Source organism: Pelobates fuscus, chromosome 4 (genome assembly GCF_036172605.1).
Source record: "Pelobates fuscus isolate aPelFus1 chromosome 4, aPelFus1.pri, whole genome shotgun sequence".
Classification (NCBI taxonomy): domain Eukaryota; kingdom Metazoa; phylum Chordata; class Amphibia; order Anura; family Pelobatidae; genus Pelobates; species Pelobates fuscus.
This window is the reverse complement of record NC_086320.1, coordinates 315,085,731-315,112,093: the sequence shown is the minus strand read 5'-3', so window position 1 is coordinate 315,112,093 and position 26,363 is coordinate 315,085,731. Positions and strand designations below refer to the sequence as shown.

The 26,363-nt window shown below is 40.4% G+C and overlaps 1 protein-coding gene across 1 annotated transcript in view; it reads right to left on the bottom strand.

The window, feature by feature from the left end:
* Positions 1 to 822: 822 nt before the first annotated feature.
* RFTN1 (raftlin, lipid raft linker 1) overlaps positions 823 to 26,363 on the bottom strand; it is a 359,175-nt gene continuing 333,634 nt past the window's right edge. Inside the window, exons 8-10 of the mRNA XM_063452313.1 lie at positions 15,043 to 15,146; positions 6,895 to 6,976; positions 823 to 1,633 (exon numbers count right to left, since the gene is read on the bottom strand). Of these exons, the coding sequence (XP_063308383.1) occupies positions 1,145 to 1,633; positions 6,895 to 6,976; positions 15,043 to 15,146 (675 nt within the window). The 3' untranslated portion in view covers positions 823 to 1,144. The remainder of the gene's footprint in view (positions 1,634 to 6,894; positions 6,977 to 15,042; positions 15,147 to 26,363) is intronic.

The following is a 26,363-nucleotide window of genomic DNA, read 5'->3' as shown; positions in this document are numbered from 1 at the left end:
AACATTTGTGATGTTTTCGAATAGGCAGCATGAGCAATTTTTTTTTATAGCCTATTGAAATGTAATGATTGCTCTATGGTAGGACAAGCCCAGTTGAAAACTTCATATATGGTTTACAGGGCTTGGGAATTTTCTTGTTTAACACTGATTGTTCCCAAATTAAGAAAAGGCTTTACATTGTCACTTGCGCAGCATAAACCAGAAGTTGGAATACTGAGCAACTTTTTAATAAGGTGCTATTTTTACTAATAACAGTTTTTTTCAAGAACAACTTGTGCTTTTCTCTGGGTTGTGTATTTTATATATGTTGTGCATGCAAATAGCTTCGTAACATGCATTTTTATTCATCCTAATTGGTCATATATGTTTCTAAGTGGTTCTCCCTCTAGTAGTGGTGTGGTATATCATTTTGTAGAACGGATGAGTTACTCATGTAGAAAGATATTCCAAGAATATACAATTGCTTGTTACCAGCCTATGCAATTTGTGTCAAACCAGTTGAGCAGTAAAAGCACTGTATAATAAAAAAGGCATTTATCCTGCCCATAGGAAAATGCCGCATTCATCTTTCAACAAAAGTTTAATCACTACAGAGTCCTCCTACACAAACTAAACACATTATGTGTGGTAAGGCAAAATGTAACAATAATTACCAGCTTTTACTATAAATGATAGCTAAATCTTCTTTTAATACTGAATATTCATTTGTACAAAACAGTAAACAAAACTACATCAAAGAAGGATGCAACTTTATGCAGTGCTGCTTACAAAAATGTTAAACTAGTGCAGAAATATGTATATATATATATATGTTTGTGTGTGTGTGTATATATATATATACACATACATACACACACATATGTGAGTGTTTGTGTGTGTCTTTAATAGATGTAGAAATGTGTATACATATACTGTATATAGCTTTACTGGTTAACCATGTCTGTGTGTGTATGTGTATGTATATAGGTGTGTGTGTGTATACATACTTGTATATACACACACACATATATATTCAACCACATAGTGCTCCTAACACAACTGTGATTGTATGTCAAAGACAACATAATGAAATACATTTCCTCAGGTCATCAGTCAGTGTAAAAGTGCTCATTTAGTCCCTTAGAAGGCCAGACTGACCATCACATTAATTTTCACCACACTCTACTGGGCAAATATCCCTGTCATTCTCAACTTTGTCGAGGGTGACATCTGTTTCCTTTTCTCCATTTACAACATCATCACCAATGATTTCTTCAATAAGACTCTGGGTCTGTTCAGTGTATCCTAAGTTCACTTCCTTTAAATCTTCTGTCAAATCTTCCCCGTGCAACAATGCACTGTCAACCTTTGTATCGAGAGATTCTCGTTCGACTTCAACGTCATCATTTTTTGGTGGAGCTATTACTTCCTCAATCAGACCATCAGTTTTGATGTGTGTGCCCCCATCACTCTGCTGGTCTACGTAGATGTTATCATCAACTGTTTCATTGATTTTCGGCAGCTCCTCATTTTTCCTGTTTTTGTCCGATTCTTTTTTACCATCTGAGTACTGGTTGTCTTTGGAATTTGTCTTCCCCTTCAATTTCTTAGAGTGCTTGCTGTGCTTTTCATCTTTGGAAAACCTCCACTGAAACTGAAAGGACAATGTAGAATAATCACTTTACAATACAATAATTGCAGAGGCACTACACTTCAAACATATATTATTTGGGTTTACGACAAGCAGAACACAAGTGGAAGACGTTTATATAAAAAAATGTGAGTGAGTGCTCGGCTAGAAAGGAAAATATATGGTGTGTTGTCATTATGAAAAATATATTTGTTTTTATAATAGATCAGCACGGTATGCATCTTTTCATAACATGTTCCCTAATGTCCATGTTCTCATAGGTTCTGACTATAATGAAATAAGAAATTGATAAAGGGCTAAATTAAATGATGAGGTTATATGGGTGTGGATTGGTATTTTGGGAAATGATGCAATTAAAAGCTTGGCTATGGTGGTTTAGTGATTAAGTGATTATTCATCCATTGTCAAGTGCCAAAAATATTTAGAAAAATTCCAGCTCTACATTATATTAAGTTTTGCTGCCAAAAGGATCCATATGGTAGAATCATATGTCCCAAGTATCCCCTCCCTAGTTAGAACACAACTCAACCTGTCTCTTTTTTCTTGTCACTTGTAACCGTCAAAGTGAAGGGTATGACCCAACACGCATAATTTGAACCTATGCTATGCCAATAGTATGAAAGGGATAGAGGTGTATTACCAGACCTTGTGGCCGGGCTTAATACAGTGCCTGTGCCTATAGTATACAAAGAAACAAACCAAAGTCTTGGGGATCCAGAAATACATAAGAACGTAATGCCAGGCCGGGACTAGGGGTACAGAAATCAGGATACTCAAACAAGCCAGGTCGGTTTACCAAACAACACACTGAACAAAGAAAGCTTTATTGGGAATTGCCAGGGCAATGGCACAGAGCTCTATGAAGTCTTATGTGCATATATCTGGCAGAATGATGTAAACCTAGAACGTGCTTTAGTGTCAGTGCCAAAATGGTGCCGGGCAGGTTGTATCTGAAAAGTAACACTGGTTGCCTAAATGATGTGGGTCTGGACTTGGTATTTGCTCAGCGTCAAAATGTAATTGAAAAGGATGTGAAGAAGAACAGAGAACTACAGGTAACCTTTCAGTAACATTTATCATGTTGTTGTCAATTATATTGGTAAACCAGGAAACACATGACAACAGAAAAAAACGACTTGGACTATCTCTCCAGATCTCAAACGCCATTGAGGTATGGATATACAGTATACAGCTGGATCACACAACTCCAAAGCAACAATATGCAAACTGTGCCTTTTAAAAACTTTATTTATATATATATGCAGAAAAATGTTTAAAAAAAAAACCTAGTGTGGTCTTAGGCTATGTGACCAATTATAGGTCATATACACGTTCCTAAAGGTTTACGGAAATGCCATTGACCACACCTACAGTCACACCCCCTAAAATAAAACTGCTTCTCAACAGCCATTATCATTCAACACGTTGGAAAGTTTGTAGATTTTTGTCAGGTTGATACTTCAAGAAGTGTGCGAAAAACAGATTTAAGGCTATTCCTCCCCATGCAGATGCATCTTTAAACATGAATAATTATAAACCATTATAAACCATCTGCTAAAGATTCTAGAAAGCCATTTTTTCTTCATATGTGAGTTGCTGTTTTTTTTGTTTTTTTTTTGGGGGGGACTTCAAGTTTCTAATTGGGGGGGGGGAAAACAGCCATTTTACTGTTTGCTCAGTACTGCCATTTCTTCATTGTTCGCATTGTTTGGATTTAATGTAAGGAAAGCAGCTCTTGCTGCTCCTGATTATTATTATTATTATTATGTAAAAAACAGCTACTTGTTCAAAATGTTTTAAAATAACGTTCTGTTCCAAGTCATCCTGAAAATCATCTTTTAATAGAAGAGCTTAGTTTTAAACAATGAGCGGTGAGGAAGCTCATGTAAGGCAAGAAACAGCATTGTCGCAAAGGTGGGTAGAGGGGATTACAACCGGGGAGTGTATGAAGTTAAAGGAACACTATGGCATGTATTCCTGACACTATAGGGCTGGTGTGGCTGTTAAAGCCACTGGCCCCTCTCTGATTGCCCTGAAAAGGTGATTTTACTCACTTTTTTACCACGCCAATGTGGTGTCGCCATGGCTGGCCCTGCCTTCATGGCTGAGATCATCAGTCTTGATGATCTCAGCCAATTCAATGCTTTCTCATAGGAAAGCATTTAAAGGCTACTGAGCACGCGTGGCAAAACGCTGCACCAATCAACATCTCCTCATAGTGATGCACTGAATCAACAATGCATCTCTATGGGAATGTTCAGCGAGTCCATGCAGATCAGGGAGATGCTGAATATGGGTGGTGCATATTGTGCAGCACTGACACAGGAAGTGTCTGAGTGACTACCACTCGAAGTGTTACTAGGCAATAACACAAACACAGCCTTATATCTGAAAAGGCAATGTTTACATTGAAAGGCCTGCAGGGACTTACAATACTCACCAAAACCACTAAATTAAGCTGTAGTTGTTCTGGTGATTATAGTGTCCCCTAAAGTACATATTCTCCCATTTACAGGCGAGGAATATGGCCCAGACACATGCAGATTGACCGGTAGTCTCCAGCCATTACTTATTCTAGGTTGCATTTTTTTTTTAAAGTAAAAAAAGGACGTCATAAAGTGCTGTCAGGAGGATGGTTGTACTTTTTTTTTTTTAAACCATTGGTTTTTTTTTCTACACCAGCAATGACTATTTCTAATATTAAGGACAAAATATTTAGAGAGGTGAGTAAATAGTATAAAGTTATTAAAGTGATACAATATACGGTAAGCTGTATTGTTTTAGACAGGGTAGGCCAATCCAAATCTCTTGGGCACCAACACTCATCGACCTCATGTTGAAGAAAAATGCTCTAAACACATTTCCTAAACAGGGAAAAAGGTAGCCAATATCCACACTGGACTGGAGTTAAGCACTACTGTAAGCCCACAGAAGAATGAGTTTGCTCAGAGATTTGCTGCTATATCTGGGATGGAGCCCAATATGTCTCTTCCAATTTTAGCAGAATCTAGAAGTTACTCAGTGTAAGGCAACCAGAGAGTTTGAAAGAATCCTACTGCAAGTAACCACATACCTTATTATACAAACACTGTATTAGTTTTAATTAGGAACCATGTATCACTTTGGTAAGTATACACATCTATGGACGTCCTACTTTTTGTATCACCAATAATTAACTGGTAGTATCACATATTTCCTACATCAAGTCCACTTTATCTAGATATGTACCTGGTGCTCATGAAAAACAAAGATACATATTCTCAAATTTTCTGAAGACACATATTTAAATAGAAACATAGAATGTGATGGCAGATAAGAACCATTCTGCCCATCAAGTCAGAATTAGTCTTTTAATTAGTCCCTGGCCTTATCTTAGGTCTAGGATAGCCATATGTCTATTCCACGCATGCTTAAACTCCCTCACTGTGTTAACCTCGACACTTTTTTTTTTCTAAACTGAAGAGGAATTCAATAAAATCAGATCATTACTAAACCTGGCACTATATAATCTCTTTTTCTCATGTCAAAGAAGTATCAAGATTGCTTTTTCAATAAATCCTCATGAGATACATTTGGCGACTTCACTGTTCATTTACAGGCACGGTAACAACCATAATGTGAATTATAAGTGTTAGTGGACCTTATGTCTCTTGACATTTTTTTCCACTGGAACTCCAAGCAATAGTACAATCACTATGTGCACTCACACTTTGTAAAATTAAACTTTTAGACTTTGTTTACTTATAAACTTCCTGCACACTGTGTTTAGAGTGTAGGTTCTCAGGATACCAATGGGATTGAAACTTGTTCAGATTTGTCTGATTTAATATTTATTGTGCTGTATCTGTCTTGGTTGCAAAGGTAGCTGTTAAATTACAAACAGCAGTTGGTCTGCTGTTTATTTTGTTTTAAGATCCTGAAGCCTCAATGTTCCCCGTGATTTTCACAAACATACTTCAGTATGTCTTTAACCCCTTAAGGACACATGACATGTGTGACATGTCATGATTCCCTTTAATTCCAGAAGTTTGGTCCTTAGCCCCTTAAGGACACAACTTCTGGAATAAAAGGGAATCATGACGGAATATATCCGTCATCTGTCCTTAAGGGGTTAAGGGGTTAAACCATTCACATTTTAAGTTGTCACATTCTGTGGATATGGACGAACCAAAATGCTAATTTATATCACCCTGTATTCAGCAAAACCAAACTTGGTTCTTTAAGATAAATGTTAATGGATAACTGGTCCTGTATGATCATATCAAATTGCCCCTGTATACAGTAGGTCTGCATGAGACATTTAAAGTCATAGTAGAAAAAGATGAGGAGAATTTAGATTTTGTCAGCAGTAAACATTTTCAGTAAATTTGAGGAGAACCCCAGGCCCTGCAGCAGTTGCTACAGTATACATATTTAATTTCTCATCATGGCCAAAAAACAGCTCAATGAGAGGGGTCTGTACATAAAGACTGTTCCAATATCTCCAGCAGGTCACAAAAGTCTTCAAATTGAGGTTTCTGTGATCATACACATTATTTAGGAGACCTGTGCCTGCCTGACCAGAAACCTATACTAAATCCACCCTGGTCCATTTCATTGTGCATAGATCCACATGACTTGACGTTACAATACACAAACGTGTATTCCTGACCCAATAGTGTTAAAAACATGCTAGCCCCCCGGCTTCTCTTTAAATAACTAGAAAACATACTTTATTTCCAGGGCCACACTGTCTGCCGTTGCTGGTAAAGCAATGGATTGCCTGAGATCATCGATTCTGATAATTTCAGCCAAGGAGGGTGACCAAGGCGGAGTCAAACGCCGCCCTGGGCCAATCAGCATCCCCTGACACTGTGCAGCACTGACCCATGAGGCACCTCTAGCAGCCATCTGAGGAGTGGCCACTGGAGGTGTCCCTAGGCTACAATGTAAACACCGCCATTTCTCTGAAAAGGCAGTGTTTACTGCAAAAAGCCTGCAGGGACTGACTATACGCACCAGAACATTAAGCTTGTAGTTGTTCTGGTGACTATAGTGTCCCTTTAATCTGTGATTCTTATATATGTATCATATTAAATAACATTTAATAAAAACATTAAAGGAGGCATCAGAACTCTTCAATGTTGATGAAAAGGAAGAAATCAAGTGACATGGAGACGGGTTTCACTGCTTTTCCAGATAACATTAAGATTAACAGGCCATCCTGTCACTGTAGATTCCCAAGTGCAGCGAGAGTTAAATTGAATGTGAACTGCGAAAAATACCTTTGGTTCTTTTTTCTTCATCTTATGAGGCAGTGCTGGTCTCTGCAGAAACACTATCTGCTTGGTAGTGACATTCCCATCCCTGGAAAACAGATTCATGAATTCGTTAACAAGTCATCCCATCCCACAGGTAAGGCCCCATGCAAGCTAACAGTATCTCCCATTACCCACAAAAACCCTGCATTTCCATTTAAATTACATTTATTACTTTCCACAATGGAGATAGTCAGGAATCGGGACATTCTCCACGGTGATATAGCACAATATTTATTTTCAATATACATGCATAATATTTTTCTATTCTAATCTCAGATGAAATTTTAACGAGTTTTTAGCCTCATCCCTAGTATTAACAACAGACTTTTACTCCTATTACTCCCAGTCAGAGTGTGAGAGACTAAATATATTAGACGGTAGGTCACAGTTTCCCAGCAGATTGAAAATATTATAATTAAATCACAAGTGGTAAGGGAAATATTTTTAAAAATACTTTAAAAATCACGTGAATTATTGTCTTTTTTAGCGTTTAGTATTACACCGTTTCTGGCATTTTCTCTTTTATTTTGGACAGAGCATTCTTTTTATACCACACAAACCGTATTTAATTTACAGGGCATCAGTGAATTTAGAAAGATATTTTCTTTTCATGTAGGATTCATTATATTTTACCATTTGTAATTTCACATTTTCAATCTTTCAAGGCCTCTAAAAACACCATTTTAACATGCAATTCCTGTTGAAGAACAGCAATACATGGTTATAAGCTAAACTAATTCTTCACCCTTTATATAATTGTATAAAAGACTTTATACTGAAAGGCAATACCAGAATAGAACACTCTTACCCAGCCCCACGTGTAGCTGCGGAACTGCCGCCGGTGCAGTAGCACCGGGGCCCGCATGCTGATGGGGCCCATCGGGTGGCCCATGCACTTAGGGCCACCCGATGGGCCCCATATCTTCAGGGGCCCGGTCAGCGCTGTGGCCGTGGTATAGCGCGACCGAGCCCCTTTAAAAAAAAAAATGGAAAAAATGCTGCCGCAGCGCAAGTGCTGCTGGGAGGAAGTGGTCACTTCCAGCTTACTCCGCGTGGGAGGAGCGCGCGCCCGGCAATGAAGAGGGAGAGCCAGCCGGCTCCCAGTCCCATCAGCCCCAGCCAGCCACCCTCCTGCAAAGACAAAGTAAGAAACAGGAGGGTGGCTGGAAAATGAGCTGTGTGTGTGTATGTCTGTCTGTCTGTCTGTGTGTATGTATGCATGTCATTATGTGTATATGAATGTCAGTGTATGTATGTCTGCATGTCATCATGAATGTGTGTATGTCTGTATGAATGTATGTATGCCATTATGAATGTATGTATGTATGAATGCATGTCTGTATGCATGTCATTATGTGTGTATGAATGTCAGTGTATGTATGTCTGCATGTCATTATGAATGTGTGTATGTATGTCTGTCTGTCTGTATGAATGTATGTATGTCATTATGAATGTGTGTATGTATGGATGTCAGTGTCTGTATGAATGCATGTATGCCAGTATGAATGTATGTCTGTATGCATGTCTGTATCCATGTCTGTATGCATGCCTGTATGTATGTCTGTATGCATGTCTGTTAGTATGTGTCTGTCACTATGTACGCCTGTGTGTCTGTATATGTGTGTATGTCTCAGTATCTGTGTGTCAGTATGTATGCCTATATACGTATCAGTATGTGTGTCTACAAAACCCCCGCAACCCCCTTCCACAAATCCCCTGCTTATCCCCCTTTATAAAGACTCCTGTCCCAATACAAAACCCCTGCCCCCTTCTACAAAATCCCTGCAGCCCCCCCCCCACACACACATTTACAGGCAGACAGTCACACACACAGTTACAGGCATACAGTAACACGCACACAGTCACATATACAGTCACAGACAGTCATGCACACAGTTACAGGCAGTCAGTCACATATACATTGACACACACACGGCAGCAGCAGACGTCACATGCCCACAGTCACAGACAGATAATCACACACACGTTTACAGGCAACATCAAACAGTCACAGGCAGACAGTCACACATACATAGTCACATGCAGTCACACACAGTCATAGCCAGACAGTCACGCACACAGTTTAAGACAGACAGTCACATATACAGTCAGTCACTCACACACACAGTCACAGACCGATAGTCACACACACGGTTACAGGCAGTCACACACACACACACACACACACACAAAGTTACAGGCAGACAGTTACAGACACAGTTACAGGCAGACAGTTACAGACACAGTTACAGGCAGACAGTTTTACACACACACACACTCACACACACACAGACATACACACACACAGACACACACTCTTACTTACAGACAGTGGGCTGGAGGAGGACTGGATTCCCTGAAGTCCTTCCCTGAAGCCTGTGGAGAAGCAGGGATTCCATCTTGCTGCACCTCCATGTGCAGCAGTAACAGCAGCGGTTAAGGGCCGTAATAAGCCCCCCCCGGATGCTGGTTTGGCTCCGCCCCTGATTTGTATTAGCTCCACCCCCACTTTACCTCCGTGAGGCCAGTTCAGCCGCTCTTTGCGTGTGTGAGCTTTTCCTAACTACCATGGGGCACCCTAATTACCATGGGGCACTGTGCGGCCACAGCTCACACAGCCCCCTCCAGCACCCAGACCAGGGTCATGGCACCCCCCACCCTGGTGGCAAGGGGGGCGGACTGCCCCCTCCGCCCCCCCTTAGTACGCCACTGGTCATGGCAGAGACAAATAAAGGGACACTATAATGCCAGAAAACAAACTTGTTTTCCTAGCACTATAGCTTCCCCCTCTGTCAAGGCCCCCTCCCGCGGCGCTGAAGGGGTTAATAACCCCTTCAGTCACTTAACTGGGTCCCGCGTCAATGTCCCTCTATGCTGGCTTAGCTCTGCCCATGTCTGCCGGAGGGAGACCTAATGCGCATGCGCTTCAATGGCCACGCTCGCATTAGGATGTCCCCATTGGAAAGCATTATTCAATGCTTTCCTATGTGGAAAATCTGATGCTGGAGGACCTCATGCAGAAAGTGAGGATGTCCAGTGTCAGATAACAGACCAAAAGTCAGTTTCAATTCTGGAAGTCCCTCTAGTGGCTGTCTGGTAGACAACCACTAGAGGAGGAGTTAACTCTTAGAGGTAATTATTGCAGTTTATAAAAACTGCCATAATTACCACTGCAGGGTTAAGGGTGATGGGAGTTTGAAAGACCACTTCAATGAGCTGAAGTGGTCTGGGTGCCTACAATGTCCCTTTAATAGTATACTTGCAGTAAGTGGTAACATATGAAGGGAATGAGGAGGTAACTGACTGTGATGTCAAATATATGTACTTCCTCCATTCTTTTTTTTTTTTTTTTTTTAAAGACAGATTGGTACAGACTGCTTTGAAATTTAATTTCATTAAATTTGAAATTAATGTAAACTCATATAAGTTGCATTTTGGCAAAATGTGGCAATAAGCTGAGTTTTTGTTACTACATTGTGCCATTCAAGATGGCTGGTGGTTACTGGCACCTTCTTGTGCGATGCACAATTGTGGAGATCTTCAATAGATACCAGTCTTATTCTCTCCTGCAAGGGTGAAAGTATAGCAGTAGTAGTGACATGGGCTACTGACAGATGAAGTCAACAGGACCTGAACATGGACTGATGTGGAACATGGAGACATTAAAGAGAGCGTTGGGTAAGTATATTATCTCTTTACAAAACTGGGCTTTATATTGAACTCTGCTTTATAGGCATAATATGTTAAAACATGCAACAAATAATATTAAAATAATAACAAATACTCACCTTTAACATTTCTGCAGGTGTTGCTAAGCCACATGAAAGCATCAGACAGTCAGACCAGGAAGAGGCTCTCATTCTGGTCTATGGGGTCTAATATTATTTAATAAACCTGTGTCCACTAGGGGTTATAATGTCCTTCAGCAGGTCAGATCACGGGATCTGTACATTTTCTGCCAACCAGAAAGATGGAGGTAGAACAACTGCGTCCTTCAGCTCAAAAAGAACATTTCATAGAGATTAGGTTCCAAGATCATTTCTTCCAAAATAAATAATGGTAAAAAAATAAAGATAAGAAAAAATGGGGTTGTTCTAAAATCAAAAGGTGATTTAAGTGCCACTACATCATCCGTGTGACCTGACCCTTCTCTGCAGTGTGATTGTTTTAATGTACTTCCAACTAATCGCATTGCAACACTGCAAACACTATAGGAACTCTCAGAAGATTTGTGTATCACAAACTCCTAAGAGACTAAATGCATTTCTCTTTCCTCCGATGACTCTTACTTTTTGTGTCTCTCTTTCTCTAGGCAAAAAGTGTTCCTTGCCCAAGGAATGACAATAAATAATAGCAGACAACCACACCGTGTTCAACGTCTGTCACCTAATATTAAGAATCTTTGATTACATTTACCATCAGAACACAGACCCTGAATAGCTGAATTGACAAGCGTATCCAGTTGTGATAAATTATATTTCCTGCTGTTCCGCATGTGTCCAGAACATCTTGAGTCAATGGAGCCATCCTAACTTTTCTGAGGCTGCTAGTGGCGCATTTTCAAAGACATCATACATAAAGATTGTTTGGCGATCAGGTACATCCATCAGTGAATCTCATGTTATAATACAAGAACTATCCAAGGATACAAAAGGTCTTGCCCTTACAAATTCAGACAGTTCCAACACTTGAAGATAGTTTAAAAGCAACTACGTAGGTGAGCCTTATGAACTGTCCATTAACAGAAAGTTACAAGACATGGACACTTTAATTAGAGAAACAGTAATTAAAATACTTCTGCTGATGAAAATATATTTCTGGTGGCAGATGGTTAACTAAGCTAGAACAAAATCTGTATCAATCAGATTTTTAGAGAACAAGTATGACGAAAAAACTGACAATTATTCATTCCACTTATGGATGATGAACTTCAATTTAACATGTGCTCCCGCTGCCTACGGATGTCCTCGCATAATGACAACTCGCAAATGAATTTAATTTGACCTCAGTCTACCTACCAAAAATGATTCCGTAAATACGCAGGGACTGCAAGAAAATACATTTTATTTGAGTTTAATTTGTAGTTTCTGCTTTCTCTTTGTTTAGTAAGAATTACCTTGGCAGGGCTGGGCAGGGTACCATAATGTTGACCTAATCTTAGGTTTAGTCAGGTAAAAAGGTTTTAGTACAACAATTTTACCATAGGAGAGCTACATAAAAATGTTAAACAAATAAGAACAAAAATATTCACATAGGAAATTGACGCTATCCACACATCCATTTAATACTCAGTGTGTTATACTCAGGCAGTGGGGGAAGTGTGGGGGGACGCAGAGAGGGGCATTGTCTTTGGGTGCCAGTCTTTCATCAGAGAGCTGCTGCACTGCAGCATACACACAATCAGGAGGAAATGGGTGGCTGGGAAGATCAGAGACATCTCCCAAATTCCCAATAATTAATTTATTTTATCTCCGGTGCTAACTAAGAAGCTCTCACCAGAGTCACCATTAGTAATGTAGTGCAATCAAGCTCTTCTTCACCTCTGTATCTCCAGCCTCTGGAGTACCTTATGATGTGTGGAACTGCACTATTACCCCGGAACTGCATGGAGCAGGCTGGGGAGAGGAGCACACAGGACATGCAGGGTAAGAGAGGCCTCTGTACTTGGATTCCAATGGCGAGTTTGAAATCCATACAGCAGATAGTGGTGGGGAAATTCTCAGCATAAAACATGGTGCTCTAACTAGAAATTGCTGCCATTATAATCTTCAAACAGATTGGGAGATATACTAGACAGAAAAGGTTATTTAGAGAGTCCTCCGCAGATGAAGAAATGCCTGAAACATCCCAGAGAATTCTAGTTCTCTCTTACTATTTGTGCATATTACACAAAATTCTGCCCAGCATGCGTTTATGGGATATGTAGATCAGCATTTGGAAGTAGTTGATGAAAAATGAATGAAATTGGTGTGCAGGGTAGTAAAAACAGTGATGTTACTTTGCTGATAAGCTCTGTTCATGTGTTTTTTTTCATGAACGAAACTAGTGGCAAAATATTACCTCATCAGAGAGACTGTAAGAGGAAGTGGCAAATTTTATGGCATGTAACTGCTTTGTGGTGAGTAACACTAATTTGAGAAGGAACCAAGTGGGAAGGAATTAAACAATTACCGTGCATACTTCCTGCCTTCCTGCTAGTATAGAGACCTGCCAATCAGCTGTCACACTGGAGAATTCCTAGTTACGCTCATTCACAGGACAGTTGAAGGCACCCAGACCACTACATGTCAACAAAATGCTCCGGGTGCAGTGGTTCTTTAATTTTAACCCACAATGTAGAATTTAGCAGTTTTGTGGAAACTGCAATGTTTCCTTTCCAGGGTTAAACACACCTCTAGTGGTTATCTTCCTGACAAACTGGGCTCTCAATGAAATGCAGAATTTGATTGGTGCAGCACATAAATGCACACTAGCTTCCCAGTGCTTAGTAGAAGCACTGGATTGGCTGAGATCACCAGGATTGATGATCTCAACTATGGAGTAAAAAAAAAAAAAAAAAATCAATAAGAAATCGCAACACCAAAATAAATGACAAGACGAGATTTATTGCACCTGTGTGGAACCGGCAGCATTTTGAGCCAACCTCAGGGTCTTTATCAAACGTGACAAACTATGACTCCACAAACTATGGAGTCAAGGCGGCAGGATAGAGCATTGCGGAGATGGATAAGAGGGTAATGGTGGAGGGGGGCGGGGGGTAATATAAATAGCTATCAGGCTTCCTTAAACTCTGCCCTCTGAATAGGTTCTATATCTAACGGCAATCTTTTTTATTGGACACAAAGCTCAAACCTAAACAATTTCTGTAACATCATTTTATTCTGAGTTTACTTCATTTTTTTCATTGTCTCTACCTTAATGTCTGCCTGTTTTTTTTAGTTAATAATTTGTGATGCAGCCTGTGGATAAATGTTGCTTAATCACACAAACAAAATTGCTAATTAACTCCATATGATGAGTAAAGATGAGCATAACTAGCATGTTTTTCATAACAACCCGGCATCTCTGTGATTGTGCCAAACTCGATTTTCGCTGGGTAATTTTTGCACTACCAGTGCTGCCTGTTAACCCCCTGCAGGACAAATTGGTTTAACTGTTTCGATGTTGGAGATAGGAGAATGAAACATTAAAGGGGACACTCCTAGTTGGAGCTGACACACTCCTTTTTTAATCTATTATATAGATAGTGATATAAAAAAATATATGCAAAAAAAACAAAGAAATAATCAGGAAATATTCATTTAAAGTCCCTGCATTAGCTGTAAATCTGAAGGCTTTGTAGCTTCTGCAGTGAGCTCTCAAACCAGGATGTTACTCAGTCATGATACTCAAGACACCCACACATGCAAGATGTAGTGTAGGTTGCAGTGATTTATATGTGGGATTTTTTAGGTCTTCTTTTGTTTGTTTTTTAACAATTACCTCATAAATCCATCCGTTCTGCCCCACCCTATCAACCAACAGTGTTTTCCTTTCAGCTAAAAAATACATGCGGAATATGACGTCATGACTCAAGTTTTTAGGAGTTGTAGTTCAGATTTTAACACTCAACAGTAGAAAGCTGACAAGTGCTGTTTGTGCGATATATAAAGTTAAAAAAAGAGGGTGTGCTGCAAATACAAAGTTAATTATTTTGTTTTGAAGAATTTTTGTTTGATTATTATACAGGCCCTTTAGCGCCTACATCTACGTCTACATCATATAAGTCGTATAAGTCTTCTATCAGAGACTATAGGAAAGGTGAGTTATGATAAGTTCAGATTTGGTGAATAATATATGGAAATTCTCTCCAAAATTTGAATTGGGATATAAAAAGATTGCCATTTGTTATCGTCATTCCATGAGATGCCTTGCATTCAAATGTACATTGTATTACTTATAGCTCATTCCTGTTCCATTATCTTTATACTTTTGTAATGAATCTAAATTCTCAATAAATGTATAATTAAAAAATGCAGAACATTCACTCTCAAACTAGTGATATGGGTTTTACATCACAATAAAAGCTATTGAGGTCTAAAGTTATATTAGCAAAAAATAAACACTACATACCGGTTTGTTTTTACAATAGGGGTTGAGAGGACACATGTTAGTTGCCAGCCATGCATAGCCAAGGAATCCAGGAGTGCTGTATAGTCAGTATGGACTTCCAAGCCCTAAAACAGGAAAAAAATTAGTTATTAGGAGAAAAAGATTGCCAGAATTATGATTTTTTTTTTCTTACAAAGTCTCAACATATTCTACAGAATGAATACAATTGAAAGAAGTCACACTGTCACATACAACAAAGAAACATGGATTTTGACCTCAGATTAAAACCAACTGGCCACCCAATTCCTAAATGGATTAACAGAATTTGCCAGATTTTCACACATTTCTAGGAACTGCTTGTCTTTATGCTAGCGATGCATATCTGCTAAAAGCAGCATAATACCTATATAGTGAAAATGCTTGCTAGTTCTTATACCAAATTATTGTATGTTTGGGCAAACATACCATGCCATTTCCACTAGAATGTATGCTATTTATTCCCTACCACTTTACCAAATGACTGATCTATCACATCACATCCTGGCCACATGCCAAAGTCAAAAGGTAAGATCAAATATTTCCCCTGTGGAAGTCAAGCGCTATCCAGCACTGGCCCAGAAAGTTGGAGTGCCACAGCCAATGCGGAGATCAATGATCTCGCTCATCAGCCAGCTCATTGTGCTGCAGGTGGCAAGAAGGGAGCTTGCAGTCTGCACCTTCTGAGGGTCCAGATCACTTACATTGCTCCTGGGAGCATTATCCTGGCAACGAGCAGTCTGCACTTGCTGGAGGTGTAGACTAACTAATCTATCCTCTGAACCACCAGGGGTTAATAGCCCCCACCCTGGCCCAAGTTAAGCAAGACGGAGGGGGAAGCTTTTTCTCCTCCACAAGAACAAGAACAGTATAGCCCCTATCTTCCCCCCAACAATACAGCACCTAACTTCCCCAAAACACACTACAACACATATCCCTCTATCACACATATCCCCTATCACATCACAAACACATTCTAGAGCCCCTATCTATATGCACACACTTACTACATTACAAACAGCTTTATTCACACACACATCCTCACAAGCATAGTCCCCACAAACATGCAAAAAACAGAAGCAGAGTCCCTACAAATACACAACACAATAAGAAGCCTACCCCCTAAGTAGCCATACCTACACACACAGACAACACCACAAGCAACCTCCACACACACATATATATATATACACACACACACACACACAGACACACACACACACATACATACAACACTTTCTCCCAGACCACCCATATTTTGTTCTCTGCTGTCTCATTTACTAGGACAACATAGATAGGTCACCAGCAAACACAAAGAAGCATGTCATTTAATTTCCTTGCACTAGGTCAACAAAACAGGGCATTTTTCCTCTGGAAGAGTTCTTCAGCAGGGTTCTACACATTGGTTGCCCTGGAGGGACACAGAGCAGACATGCTCACTTTGTAGGAAGTGCGTGTCACTGGGGATAAAACCACGCCCCCTCTCTATTCTGCCCCTCCTATTTGGGTGCTGTGCCCTAAAAGCCCAGGTTGAAATTGTTTATCAGTCCGGCCTTGAGTTTGATGCAGGAATAGCACAAATCAATAGATACTGGAAAATCACCAACACCCCCAGTGCGAATATACTTAAAGATAAAAAAATAACTTTTACTCAAATTGTCAGCGCTAGACTAGAACATCATGGGGATCATGAGATTTATCCCAAACATAAATTCTACATGTATATATAGACAATAGGGGGGAATCTGCTAGAGAAAATAAGAAGAAAGGAACAATATAGTGCTTAACTGTGTTATTCGTGAAGGTGGTTTTAGATACAATTGGCCACTCACACTTTGAATGTCAAATTCAAGCCTTCATAATATGTTTGGAGATGTCATTAGGTTTTTCTCCTGTTGCTATGTAGCCTCAGTAGCATTGAACCATAGATGTTTGGAAAAAGAAATTGCACAAATATGATGCAAATATAAATAAAGTGCAAAGATATTTTTAATCACTTACATGTTCCAAATTCGGATCCAGAACGGAATATCTGTATTAATTCTCAACAGATACACATGTAAGGGAGGGGATAAGAAATAGGGGAAAGGAGGGGTTTAAAATTAAAATTAAGATACAATTCTTCATGGGTCCCAGTATTTCCCTAAAGCAGAAACATATATATATATATAAGTTCTGTACATGTATAAACATAAATACTCTCATCCACATCCATATATACTGCAATGCAGTACACTACTTACACTTCTTTTATGGTACATTCATATATGTAACTGTATATACAGCCACATATATAAATAAAAGTGGTACTTGTAAAATTAATAAAATGAATATCTTATATTTTATCCCCTTTACATCCCCATATATGGGTGTGGATAAAAAGTGCATGAAAAGAGCATTAAAAGAGCGTAAAAAAGAGAGAGTGAAAGGGAAGAGAGAAACTTTTGAAATGTCAATCCAGAAAGCACCATAGATCTATATCAATATTTAGTCCTCCTGGTTGTAAACCTTTAAGGACATTAATCCAGTAGGTTTCTCTCTGAGCTAATCTTTTAATGATGTTTCCTCCCCTCCAATCAGTTTCTACTTTTTCTAGTCCTGTAAAAAAAAATCCTTCCAATGAAACTTTGGACATTGATTACAGTGTATGGGAACTATATGTTTTTGCAATTTTTTTCTTTATATTGTTTATATTCTCACTTTTAATTTTCTGCAAGTTCTGCCGACATATTGTTTGCCACAGATCAAAACAGATCAGCTGATAAATAGCCAAACTGAAATTCATCATTTCTTTTCATGCAGACTGTAGTCCCAAATTAAATCTGCTCATTCAGGCACACTAGCTAATTAGGAAACTGATTTGTATAATTCATATTGATTTTTTTTCCATTCACTACAGCTAGCTATTAATGAATGTTGCTATTCAGTGTCAAATTATGAGATTGGTAAATATTGCTTACCAAAACAGGCTGCAAAATTACAGAATTTGGTTGTTTCAATTGTGCTTTTATTTTTATATATATATATATATATATTTTATTTTTTTTTTTTTTTTTCATGCCAACATATATATTTATTTAGCCTGTATACGGAAATGGTTAAAATCCTAAGAATTTGATTTCACGTTGGACTATAATCAAACATATATTTATATATAAAAATACCTTACAGATCGTGACCACGGTTTTCTGAACAATCACAACATTTACTTTGTGTTTGGTATATAATTTAACCGTATGATTCCACTGACTGGGGGTTGAAGCCCCCCACTGATTACTCTGATTGCTCTTTCAGATATTATTTATAGTGTTGGACAAGTCATTTGCTTCAACGAGGGAATAAAGAAAAGGTTTAAATGACTAGTGTGGTACCATGTTATTATCTACTGACACTGCGAGGGAGGTAAAAGTATATAAGAATAATATAAGATTTGTGGACTTCAGGTGGCCCTTCACCCTGATTTCCTTTCGGCAATTTCACAAAATTTCAAACCAGGTTAAAGAACCTGAAAGGGCTAAATATGAACTAGTGTGGCAGCAAAGCTTAAGTAAAACTTGTATCTGGTCTATAAAGGTTGATTAAAAAAAAAAAAAAATAGATTAAGCCAAATAATTATTAAAGGGGCACTGTAACAGGGTTAGTCACTAATCAATGGATTTTTTCCTGAATGGACAATATCTGGTGAAAATGGGCGAATTCCATTTGCTATCGGAGATTTATCAACCATTATCAACTGCATGGTGACCTAAGATAAATTGAATGCACATTCGCAAATTAACATTCACTTGATTTTTGCAAGTGAATGATAACATGAAGAACTATTTGCCCACTTTCAGCACTAGCAGCCATCAGGCAAATAGTTTAAAACAAACCTCTGTGACACAAATGTTAATTATGTGGTGGCTGGCCAGTTCTTGCTAGCCAGCTGCCACATGAAAAAAAAAAATAAGATCCCCATATTAATATGTCAATAAGATCCCCATATTAATATAATGGAGATACTGTAACTCCCTATGCCCCCCACATGCCAAATATTTAAAAACAGCGACTGGGAAGCCATTGTTGTGCAATTGCAAGAAAAGGCCCCATCCCATCATGTGGGGGCTACTCTAAATATTCATAGGGGAAGACCTAGGGCCCACTTCACAGGCCCTCACCCATGGAGGGCGGGTAGGAGCCCTAATGATAATAATAAAGGGGGGAGGACCTAGTGTCGCCACGGCCACCACCCATGGGTGGCTGGTGGGGGCTCCAATTAATTATTGCCATTGTCCACCCTCCCACATAATAGCAATGCCCCCTGAGTAGCTAGGGGTCCCCAATATCCTTGCAACCCCCACCCCCTAAAATAAATTAAAGTCCCTTCCCACTCCCCCACCCTAATAATAATGAGGAGGGGGTAATCAATTTTAAAAGTATAAACAAATTATACTTACCCTTACCCAGTCTTCTTTCTTCTAATTCTTCTGTTCTTCAGCACACCAAAAAAGGCCAAATTAGAACTCATAACAACCAACGGCACAAATGAATATAAAAAAAAAAGTCTGATTCCAAAAAAAAAAAAAAAAGGCTGGAACAAATCAAAACCAAGGTGCAATATAAAAATATCCATCTTTAGCCATGAAAGGTTCACTGCAATCTGCAGATTTAGCGCTAAAAGTGGGGAAAATTTATATATGACCAAAATTGCTCTGATTGGTTGGTTACTATGCCAACCAATCAGAGCACTCTGACAGCCAAGTCTAAAGAGAAGATGAAGACTCCAGGCTCGGATTTCGGTGTTCAGTACAGCTGAAATTTGGACATATTTCAGGCAAAACTGGGGCCTGGTTTACACAATCTGGACATTTTTTTATTTAGTCAATAATGTCTGGATTTTGCAGTCCGAATGGCCCCATACGGCAGTGAATGCTTTTGCCCCATTCGGTACAGACTTTAGTAAATAATCCTGTAAATATCATAAACACTATCGTTTTTAGCTCTAGTGCATTGTTGTTGGAAAATTACATTGATAATGCAATGTTAATACCACTTTATCAGGGTCTGAGATGGGGGTGCTCTCTGGATGCTGAGAGTTTTCTGTTTAAATTAAACTGTTCCTAGCTTGTTTGATATGAAATCAAGGTAGATTGCCAAGCACATTCTAGCAGTTATATTGCTTAGAGTGTTCTAAATGTTATATGTTCAAAATGAAAAAATCATGATAAAAACATTCATATATAATGTATACCCATTCTTCCATATCTGTCTGTCTGCAGGGCCGGATTAACATAGGGGCTGATGGAGCTGCAGCTCCAGGCCCATGGAATAGGCCCATTGATTTTTTTTTACACACTACACTTAGGGTTGCCACCTGGTTGGTATTTATTTGAGGCTGCCTGGCCAGTGCCAATATTGCAGTTATTTTTCTCAGTGTAAACAAATGCTCTGCAATATAGTAAAAAAACAAGGAAAAAGTTACCTGCACTCTCTCCTGAAGCCCTATGTATGTTTACACAAATGGAGGTCAATGGCCATTGGAGTAACTAAATGACCTCCATTTGTTTAAATATACATAGGGATTCAGGAGAGAGCGCAGGTAACTTTTTCTATGGTTTTTACTATATGTAGGGTGGCTGATGTGTACTGTGGTTGTTGCTGCCGCCCAGGAGTGATGGGAGTGAGTGCAGGACTAATCTTTTTGTATTTGTAAATACTCTGCAATACCAGCACCGGACAGTAGGGGTCGCTGTGTGTGTGGAGAGAGGCAGGGATAGGAAGTTACAGCATATACCTGCATTTCTTTACTCACTGACCCGTGGAAGGGCACCTACACAGCACAGAGAGTCCAGACAGCAGCTCCCAGCCTGCAGAGACAGCCTACAGCTCAGGGAAGTGAAGGATGGGGTAAAGGCTGCAGGGAGACATGGGGACACTGAGACACTAGGGGACACTGTGAGACATGGGGACACAGGGAGACCTCTGGGAACGCTGAGATACTTGGAGACACAGGGACACAGACACACATGGGGACACTGAGACGTGGGGACACTGAGGCACTAGGGGACACAGACACGAGGGGATGCTGGAAGACATGGGGACACAGACACTTGGGGACACAGACACACATGGGGACACTGAGACACTAAGGACACTGGGAGACATAGGAAACAGTTGGGACACTGGGAGACATGGGGACACTGAGACACTAGGGACATTCTGTCCCTAGTGTCTCAGTGTCCCCATGTCTCCCAGCCAGTGTCCCTGGTGTCTCAGTGTCCCCACGTGTCTCAGTGTCCCTAGTGTCTCAGTGTCCCCATGTCTCCCAGCCAGTGTCCCTAGTGTCTCAGTGTTCCCATGTCTCCCAGTGTCCCTAGTGTCTGTGTCAAACTGTAAGTAGTTTTTTGGTGATTTTACAGAATTTTCTCTTATGTCCCTCCTTGTGATTTACATTTATGTGATGTCACGCATACATAATTAGTTATGCAAATTAGTAAGGCCTGTATTTTTTTCCAAGAAAGGTGGCAACTCTTGCTTAAGTATGGAAACTTAAGAGGGATATGTGGAAACAAATCTTGTGTGGACTAGCTGAAATGAAATTAGTTAAGGTAATGCTGACTTTGGTCTCTCTAACACTGTGGCATGTTCCCTTTCTTCTACACTAACTACATCCACCTTTTCTTTGTCTCAGACTATATACCAGGGGACAAGAAGACATGTGAGTGCTAGGGGACAGTCCTTCGAAAGCATAGAGCGAGCGTATCATTAGACGCATTTATGCCAAGCTCAGGATGCTGTTGGCCAGCATGCATGATTGGCAGGCAGCCTGATATGCATTCATGCCAGACTAGCCTTCCAATTCTTTGGGCAGATATGCCTCCTTTTTGGGCATATTCGGCCCTTTCGGGAGTTCTGGTTTCCCTATCCGCGTCAGTGGCCCACCCTTTTACATCGCCCATTGACTTCCTGCTTCACTGGACAATGCTGTTAGGGGATATGGCTTTACTTGAAAGATGAAAGCATGAATTAGAGAGAGATTAGCATATTTTAAGAGAATCTGAATTTTCTTATAGCTGCATCCTATGAGTTTCCCTCCGGCAACATCTCCATCAGATACATAACGCTTGTGAGGTATGTTTAGTATTTTTGGTCGATAAGATTCTGTACTTAGGCCCCTCATAATTGTCAGCACCAGTCCCACTGGGCTCTTAATCTGGCCCTGTCTGTCTGTCTATCTAATCTATCTATCTATCTACTCAGGCCCGGACTGGCCATCTGGGCAAACCGGCAAATGCCCGGTGGGCCGCGATGGCCATAGGCCAAGGTCGGCAGGAGATATCAAAAAATCTCTCCTGCTGGCCCAAGCATAGAAGCTTGGCCCAGAGAGAGAGCTCCATTCCCTCATGGTCCGGAAGGGAATTTGGTTACAGAGCAAAGGGCCTCCACTGAGCACGCAGGGCAACCCTCTCACGTTCTCTGAAATTTCCAGAGCGTTGCTGTGGTAACTCACGGCAACGCTGTGAAACTCCAGCTCTCATGAGAGAAAGGCATGATCTGTGCGTAGGTACAGGCCACATCACTAGCTCACTCAATCACCAGGGATGATTATCAGTGTGCTCCCTCTCCCCCTGCAAGGTAATAAGAGGAAAGGGGAGTAAATGTGTAGGTTTTTTATTTTAAATTAAATAATGAAATTAGCAAATTGATTATTTAACCCTATCCAGCCCTTATATACATAAATTATACCCCACCACTTACACACTTCACACCCTATATACACACTACATCCCCTATATACACACTGCACCTCCTGCACCTACACACTATACACCCTATATACACACACTGCACCTCCTGCACCTACACACTACACCCCCTATATACACACACTACACCCCCCATATACGTACTACACCTTCTGCACCTACACACTACACACACTATACACCCTATATACACACACACACACTACACCCCCTTTATACATCCCCTATATACACACTACACCCCCTGCACTCACACACAGACGCTATACTCCCTATAAACACAAACATTACGGCTCCTGCATGCACACATACAAATGCACTACAAACTCTATACCCCCTATAAACACCCCACCACTGCACTCATACACTTGCACTACAACACCTATACGCATACACACCATGCTACCCCCTGCAGCTCCTATATATAGAGAATACAGTCCTTACATGCAAACACAACACACCACTAGGCGCACATACGCACATAAAGCCCCTATAAACACACACACGCACACTTTACAGGCCAAAAACACACGTATACACTACATGTTCTAGCTACATATTATACCCCACAAACAGACCCCTTTACACTCTACAGCATAAACTGTCTCCTCTACACACATTCAATCACATAAAAAATATCCAAACACATACAACACGGCAGGGAGCAGCCCCACACATGCTTTAACAATCCTTTTCCATTTTTGTTCTGTGGCATCCCACTATTGGGGACACCAGAGACAAGACACTAGCAAACGCATATGCTTGCGTTGTGCAGAAAAAAACACTGAATGCTCTGGAGGGGCATCACACTAACATACCAATTGGGAGGTCGGGGGGTGCTTGTAATTGGTGGCGACATAACACACCACCTTTCCTGTCCACCCTTCCTTGTGGGCTGCTCTGTCTTTAACTGCCAGGGCTGAATTTTTGTCCCAGTCGAGCCCTGTACCTATCTATCTGTTATGTAAGTCTATACAGAACATACAGAATCAGATAGTGATAGGGTGGGTTGACATGCTTACTGTGAACATGACAAAAGTGAGGTGGAATGCTTTGTAGCACGTCCACAGTTTTTTGCAATGCCCCATTCTTCTTACTATGTCTGAGGAGGAAATGGTTATTTATAGAAGAACTGTTATATCCTGTCTGACACATTTTCACACCACATGCACAGTGAATTGCTAACCTGCACATCTTTGCAAATGGAAAGTTTGCACGACAAGTAGGTCTCTCCACTAATCTTGCACGTTTTAATGCTGGGTGTTCGAGTGACAGTCAGTCCCTACGTTATCAATGGACGGCTTATGAATGCAATATTTATATATATATACATACATATGAATGCATTTTGACCACACTATGCTCAGATTCAGAAATGTAAAACCTTGGTTACTTTTTACTAGTGTAGAATCTGAAATGTATTTGATTGTGTTTGACACAGATGCATTTGTGAGTATCTCATACAAGAAAGATGTGGTAAATCAATATTACTAAAATGTAGAGTTTAATACGGGCTCTATAGCTCTGCTGTCCAAATATCAAAATGTTGATCCTAGATTTTCATGATATTTACAGTGGCGTCACTAGAAGGGGGCCAAAGGGGGCCATGCATGATCAGCCTGTGTGGGGGAGCAGTCTCTCTGTGTGTGTATGGGTCAGTCTGTGTATGTGTCAGTCTGGGTTTGTATGGGGAGGGGGGCAGAGTGTTTGTGTGTGTGTGTGTGTGTCGGTCTGTGTATAGGTCAGTCTGTGGGTTTGTATAGGTCAGTCTGTGGGTTTGTATGGGTCAGTCTGGGTTTGTATGGGTCAGTCTCTGTAAGTGCTTGAGCTCCAAAAGAGATACCTCTCATCTCGTGACCTCCCCTGTACCCAATGGACAGTCAGCCTTCTCAACCACCACAGATCTGATTGTGCCACCCCCTCTCTGCAAGGTAAGATGAAGGAAAGGGGAATATTCTTTTTGTAAACAATTATTGAAGTAAAAATTGTAAAGCTCTTCCCTATCCCACTTTCTACACCCCCTGAACACAGTACACCCTCACAGACCATGAACCCCCCACAAACAGTACACTCCCACCAACACAGAGTACACCTTTGCATACACACACAGTGCACCCCTCACACACATCATTTCTTCACCCACATACACAGTTCTTCCCTACATACCTACTCTATCCCATTACACACAAAATCTCATATATCTCTATATATATGTATAATAACTACAGCTCCTTGATAAGCACACAATGCAACCCCAATACACATACACTCACAATGCAGCCCCTAAATGCATATGCACACACTTTACAGGCCCTTTCAGCACACACACACACACATATTTTCTCACACACTCACAAATTGCTATTTTTATTTTTATTTAAATCCGCCCAGCCTTTGGGAGAGCTGAGTGGATCTTCCCCTGGCGTCCAGTGTGTCTCCTCTCAGTCTTCCTGCAGTTTCTCTCTGCTCTTCTGCGCGCTCTGTGTAGTGATTCCGGGGCCGAAGTGATGTCATGTCACTAAACAGCGTGCAAGGGAGCTGAGAGGAACTGCAGGATGGTTACTGCTCCCTCATGTGCCGCCTCCATGCTCCCCGCGGCGGCCGGCTTTAATGTTTCCTGCGCGACTTAGCAAAGGGCTGCCAAATTCGTTGAGCTCTGTGTGTGTATGTATGTGTGTGTGTGTGTGTGTGTATATATATATATATATATATATGTATATATATATATATATATATATATTTATACACACACACAAACACACACACACACACGTACACATATACACACGTTTTATAACTGCCCCACTACTTTTGTCCCTGGCCCCTTATGTGCCCCCCCTTAATATGAATCCTGGAGACGCCACTGATGATATATTATATATGGACTAGAATAGACATTATTAAATACCTCCTAATTTTAGGAGTGTGAATGGGGGTGTGACAGGTTGTTTGGAGAACTTTTAGGTGTCTTACTAATAACAATTTATGCAACTAAAATGTAATTTCTAATATGAAATTTATATCTTATTTACACAGACCAAGTTCTAAACACATTTATTGTAGCTTACAGGAACACTATATTGTTAGGAATACAATACTGTATTCCTGGCGCTATAGTGTCTCTCAGCCTTTTTCTGTAGGTCCCACCACCATGTCTGGCGTGTAAAGGGTTAAAATCCCTTTCTTACCTATTTCCAGAGCCAAGGTCCCTCGGCGCCGGATCAATCTCCTCCACCAGTGACGTCATGGCGATTGGGGAGCCCAATGCACATGCATTCCAAGCACCGTCCGCAAATTAGACTTCCCCGTAGGAAAGCATTGAATTAATTTTAAACTATGGGGATTTTGAAGACCCTGGATGTTCTTATGCAAACTGTGAGGATGTCTAACATAATTTCACAGCGTTAAATTTGTCTGGAAGACAGCCGCAAGAGGTTGTCTTAACACTGCAATGTAACCACTGCAGTTTTTCTGAAACTGCAATATTTTATATTTCTGGGATAAAGGGTTACTTTAACCCTTTGGAGGAGGGTTGGCTTTTTTGAGAGAGGGTGGCCTATG